This window comes from Echinops telfairi, unplaced genomic scaffold (assembly GCF_000313985.2).
Source record: "Echinops telfairi isolate 266 unplaced genomic scaffold, ASM31398v2 ScPeMD7_23;HRSCAF=83, whole genome shotgun sequence".
Classification (NCBI taxonomy): domain Eukaryota; kingdom Metazoa; phylum Chordata; class Mammalia; order Afrosoricida; family Tenrecidae; genus Echinops; species Echinops telfairi.
In genome coordinates, this window is record NW_022103920.1 from 11,627,948 (window position 1) to 11,633,960 (window position 6,013).

At 49.0% G+C, this 6,013-nt stretch overlaps 1 protein-coding gene across 1 annotated transcript in view; it reads right to left on the reverse strand.

Annotated features, from left to right (window-relative positions):
- Positions 1 to 6,013, reverse strand: part of LRGUK (leucine rich repeats and guanylate kinase domain containing) — an 88,481-nt gene that overhangs the window by 73,195 nt on the left and 9,273 nt on the right. The window contains exon 2 of the mRNA XM_045288922.1: positions 1,078 to 1,159. Coding sequence (XP_045144857.1) covers positions 1,078 to 1,159 — 82 coding nt within the window. The remainder of the gene's footprint in view (positions 1 to 1,077; positions 1,160 to 6,013) is intronic.

The following is a 6,013-nucleotide window of genomic DNA, read 5'->3' on the forward strand; positions in this document are numbered from 1 at the left end:
GGGGGGGCTCTCAAACACAGTTTCATGGACCCTTGTACGAAGCCACCCAACAGTGAAAGAGGCAGTTCTGCCTGACAAGGCCCCCAACACAGCTGAGGACCTGCTGCTCCTGCATCCACCCAGCGAGGTGCCCAGAGCCCATCCTCTCCTCTGTGTTCTCCGATACCAGGTGCCCATAGTCATTGCATGGACGTAGACCCACAGCCACCTGGTGGAGGTAAAGCCTTCCAAGGCTGCTTTGCCACCAGTAGGTCACCAGGCCTTTCTTCCAAGGCACCTCTGGGTGGTCTCGAACCAGCAGCCTTTTGGTTAGCAGCCGAGGGAGTTGGCACCAACAGGGGCATGGTGTGTAGCTGGAGGGCTGCCGCCCGGCCCTCCCCAGCTCCATATCTAGAGAGCGACCTCAGAGGTGTGCTGGGGGTGGGGAGGGGAGAAAGTCCTACAGGTAACACTAAAGGGTACTATAAAAAATAAAATAGAAAAGGTATTCTGATGATTATGCCTAGGATTTGCACTAAAACAACCCAGGAGAAGGGGAGGGAGGAGGGTAGAGATGAAGCAGGAGGATTGATCACTGCCGAAGCTATCACCATTGCTCTCTCCACCTGTGCTCGGATTTGCAACTTTCTGGAAGAAAGCTAGACAAAAGTAGGAAAGGCAGGGGGCGAAAGTCTTCCAAAATTGGTAGCAAGTAGCATTTAAAGAAGGAAAAATAAGCTAGACTATGTCTTCATCAGGAGCCCAGGTGGCGTAGTGGTTACACGTTGGGCTAGGATTCACAAGGTCCACAGTTGGAAGCCAGCAGCCATCTCACAGGAGAAAGGGCTTTCTACTCCTGTAAAGAGTTGCTGTCGCTGAAACGCCCAGGGGCAGTTCTACCCAGTCTTGCAGGGCAGAATTGACTCCAGGGTTTGGGGTTTGCCTCTCTCTTGACCCATCAGCCCCCAGCACGCTGGTTTCATGAACAGCCGAGGAGCCGTTTGTAAATGGGTTCACAGGGTCCCGGTTCCCTGTGTTCTGCAGAACGAAGAGTTCACACTCTGAAGCCCATCGTTTACTAGAAGAACCATCACATACCTTCGATTTTATTTATGGAAAGATCCAACTTCTGCAGGTGGATGTATTCGCTGAGAATGCTGATGTCAGCTAAATCACAGCCCTGAGACAATAAAAGGGAAAAACCGTTAGCATTGCTTCAGCCGGGAGGGTGGGTGCTCCTCGGCTTGCGTGCAGGATCTGGAGAGGTGACAGAAGGGAATTCAGAATGACTCTTGACAGCTCAGGGGAGCCCAGGTGGCTTAGTGGGTGACCTGCTGGGCTACTAACCATGGTCATCAGTTCAAAACCACCAGCCTCCCTGTGGAAGAAAGACGAGGCTTTCTGTTCCCATACAGAGCTGCAGCTGGACCTGGTCTGGTTTCCAAAATTTTAGGTAGTTTTGGTTTGTATTGTTTGGTTTGGTTTTTGTCTGTTCATATGAAGGAGTATCTCACAGGTATTATGTCATTGGAGGTCAGTCACCCTCTTGAAGCTGTGTTAGAGGCTTTCCTGTTTGTCAGTATCTGAAGCCCAGGATTGATGAACTTATAGGGACAGCAAGTAGAATGAGGGTCTCAGGGGGAGAGGGGTATACAGTGGTGGTGAGCGGGTAACAGGTAGATGATGTCAAGGAGTTCAGGAAGAAAAATAATGTCTAGAAACTGGAGTAGCTATTGGACAATTCTACTCGATGTGACTGAACGATGGAATGATATGCTATATGTAGTAAATTCCAATTAACTGAAAACAGAAAGAGCTACCGCCTTGGAAACTCACTGGGGCAGCTCTGCCCTGTCCTACAGGGTTGCCCTGCGTAGGAACAGACTAGATGCCAGGGAGGTGGGTTTTTGTTTATTTTTAATCATTCATCTTGACAGCAGAGTAGAAGTGAGAAGACAGACTGGGAGTCTACCAAGAAAAGGAACTTGAGGCAGCCAACTCCATTCTTCTCCAGGAAATCGCTGCTTAGAAAATCAGTGTTGTTAGCAAACAACAAACACACAGGAGTAGGCAAATGAGGGCTGTGCTCAAGACAAGAGAGGAGTTGTACATGTGTGCGCACGCATGTGTGTATGTGTGTGTGAAAACAACAATAGGGCTTAATCTAGTAGAAAACATAAAAACAAGTGCCCAGGATGTAATGAAACCTTACAGTTGCCAGTAATCACGAGGTCATTAAATTGCGTACAACCCACACGTTGTTCGTTTCCAAAGCTCTCTCACAATCCCCTCCTCTGGCCAAACTGTGCCGGGCGATCAGCAGGGTAGATTGTTCTCGATTATGAGATGTGGAATCGGAGGGGCAGACCAAAAACCTCACTGCCCTCCAGTCACAGAGACCACCTCCCCCACCCCTACGGTTTCCCAGGCTGTCCTTCTGACCAAAGTTGCTTGCCTCCTCCTCCTCCCAAGGAGTGGTGTGGGGATCCAGCTGGGGACCTTTCGGATAGCACCTCCTGGGATGCGCCCCAAGGAATCCACAGTCTCAGTCTCCTGAATCCTAGGCTAAAATTCTTTCCGTGAAATCCCACTTCTAGTCGAATTCAAAAGGGTCTCTAGGGGAGGGGGTTGGCCTCTGGGAAGGCTCCTGGTCAGCCCTGGCCAGCGTGACAACCTCCACGGCCACCACTTCTCAAAGGGAGCCACCGCGGGTGACGCTGCTCTGCTGCTGCCACGGCCAGCCTCCCGGCCGATGCCGCCTCCCGGTGACTCCGAGTGTGCAGAGTGCAGCTGCTCTGGTGGGCTGTCAGGGCCGCAACCTTTAGCAATTCGAGGACACCCAGCCTTTCAACCGATGCACCGCTGGGGGGGTCAGAAATAACCAGCCTTGTTGCCTCCCTGCTAGATGGCTGATTGTTTAACTTCAAGCCTTTCAGACCCCCAGACGCTATATCTTTTAATAACCGGGCACCGTCAGCTTCCTTCACCACATTTTGCTTGTGCACCCATTTTGGCTTCAACGATTGTGTCGGGAAGGTGAGTAGCATACATTGCCCCATTATTAGAACAAACTGTTCTTGTACTGAGGTAAGATTTAAGTAGAGGCCCAAAGTCCCTCTGCTTCCAAGAGAGAGAGAGAGAGAGACCTATAGGTATACATTTACATATATACATATCAATATTAATACCTATATATATAATTTTTACTTCTTTGTTCCTACCTCTTTTTCTCTTTTCGTTCCTCCTGCCCCACTATCATGTTTACCTATCGTTCACCTCTCACTAATTCCTCTCAGATACATTTCAATTGACCAATCATGACCAGGAATGCAGACTTCCTCACCGGCAATTTTAGATCCCTTGCTATTCCCGTCCCTGTTATTAGCTCCCCGCTCCCCTCCCCCCACCTCCTCCTCTCCTGTGCCCCCCAGAACTGTTGGTCCCATTGCTGTCTCCTTATCCTGCTTGTCTTATATACAGAGACACATAGAAGAAGCACACCAGCCTGTGTGATTGTGAGGTGTCGATGGGAATAAGTATCAGAAGTTCAAAAACAAGCAACCAAATTGACGTGAAGGAGCAGAGACAAAGTGGAGACCCAGAGGCCACCTGTAAGACAATTGGACAGTCCTCACAGAAGGGCCACACAGAAGGGGTGATATATCCAGGGTACGGTACAGCACTGACGAAACACATAACTGTCCTCTAGTTCTTTAATATTTCCTCCCCTTACTATTATGGTCTTGGTTTTACCTCACCCATCTTGTAAGACCTGCGCATGTTCATTTGTATAATTAAGACCATTTGATGCATGAAATCCAAGACAGAGAAACCTTTCAGAAGTAGTAACAGAGTAATGACTCCCTGAGGGTACGGGAAGGGAGAGAGGGGAAGGGGACTGACAGCAATGATGACTGTGAAACCCCACCTGAAGGGAGTGGGTACATTGGATGGTGTGTAAGCTATGGCTCAATAAATAAATAATATATAATAAGGGTTCCTGGGGAGTAGGGTGGGGGGGGGATAAAGGGGAGCTGATATCAAAGAGTTCAAGAAGAAAGGATATGTTTTGAAACTGATGGTGGCAGCAATTGTAAAATTAAGCGTGGTCAAATTGAATTATGGATTGCTGTATCTCTAAGAGCTCCCAATAAAATGATTTTATAAAGAAGAAATACCAGCCTTTCTGTTAGCAGCCCAGCACTCAGCCGCAACATTTTTTTTTAAATATAAAAGCTGTTTTCCTCACCTCCACTAGATCCCTAGAAATAAACACCAGTTGCAAGGCGCTGTGCTGGGTGTCAGAAATGTGGGCCCTGAAGTAACCTCGATGTTGTCCCTTGGTGACACCTGACTTTGGTAGGGCAGAAGGTGTGTGCGCGTGCGTGCACACTCACGCTTGCAGGCAGGAAGAGAGAGTATCAGAATCACGTGTAACCTAAGGGAGACATCAGAGGGGGGTGATAAAACCTATCAAAATCATAGGCCATCCTAAGAAAGTGTATTCAGGGAGGCAGGTTATTAAGGCCGGGTAATTCAACGTGTAATATCTCAACCGGAAGGAGGTCAGTGGCAAAATAAGTTAAGCTTTGGCCCATCGAGCTGAAATAAGATTTAAAGGATTGCTTTTTCTATGGAGCAATTTAAGGCCTGGGGAGCTGCACACAGAGGGAGAATACTGATGGGGGTGGGCTTGCGGCTGGAATTCCACAACTGTGCGCCTCGCTGGGTCACCTCCGACCCCCCACAACAGCAAGTGAATACAGTGAAAGATTGGAGCTGCGATCTGCGGTCCTCAAAGGACCAGCCCGAGTGAAAAGAGCTTTAATAATACTCTGTGGGTGGCATGGCGGTTACTGTTGGGCTGCCACGCTCGGGTCTGCTGTTTGGAATTGCCAGCCGCTCCGTGGGAGAAAGACTGGGCTTTCTGTTCCCATAAGTGGGGTTCAGTCTCAGAATCTCACAGGGGCAGCTCCACTCTGTCCTATAGGGACACCAGTGTCGGCATCTACTCGCTGCAACGAGTTTGGGGTTTGTTTGTTTTGGGAGTTTGCTGACTCAGCCCCGCCATGTGTTTTACACCTGGGGTGACAGAAACGATCATGTGGTTGTGGTTGTCAATTAGCTAAAAGGTGGGTGGTTCGGATCACTCCTTGAAGGCCTGCCTGGAGATCTTGGAAGCCCTGGGGAGGGGGTTCTAGGATTAAGGTGACCAGACGTCCCGCTTTTGGTGGGACAGTCCGGATTGTTAACAATTTTTCCCGTGTCCCACGGTGTTTTAAAAAAGTCCTGATTTTTGGAAAGAATGCACGACAAGTTAGGGTATACAGCTTTCAGCTGCCATGTGGCTATGTCGCCAGGATATGAGTTCTATCAGTGGTGTCCCGCTTCACCAATGTTAAAGTCTGGTCACCTTGTTCTAGGTTGAAACTGACCTGAAGGCATTTAACCTGCCCTGTTCTGTGTCTCCGTGTCTGTGCTTATTCTGTGGCTCCCCCAGCAGTAACGACTCTGCTCAACAAGAGGAAACAGAGACCTCCCTTCCTTTTGACAGAGCCGCAGAGAAATGCACAGAGAAACAGGCGTCTGCTCTAATGGAGAACTCTCCCTCCGATACCAATGGTTGGAGACGAGGCAGCAGCCCGCTCTCTAGCAAGTACTGAAGTCTTGAAAACTGCGGGGCGGCAACGGATTATTTGTCTTCGGTAAGAGGAACCTTTTGGGAAAGGAGATGGAGCCCACAGCAACCTAGTTCTTGATGTACTAAGTCACTACCCAAATAGTTCAGGTATGCATTTTCCTCCTTCGTGTGCCGATCGGAGACACGCAATAACAACAACAACAACAACAACTCTCAAGCAGCATTTGATTGCTTCTCCCGAATGGAGTTCAATCTTTCTGGTACAAAGCGACTGATTGCTAGAATATACAGACTACTTAAGGTAAAAGAAAAACCAAGGAGTTTGGGGGCACATGGCTGGGTCAGCCTGGCCTCCTTGAGGCCCAACATTTTATATAAGCAGCTCTGATTTCT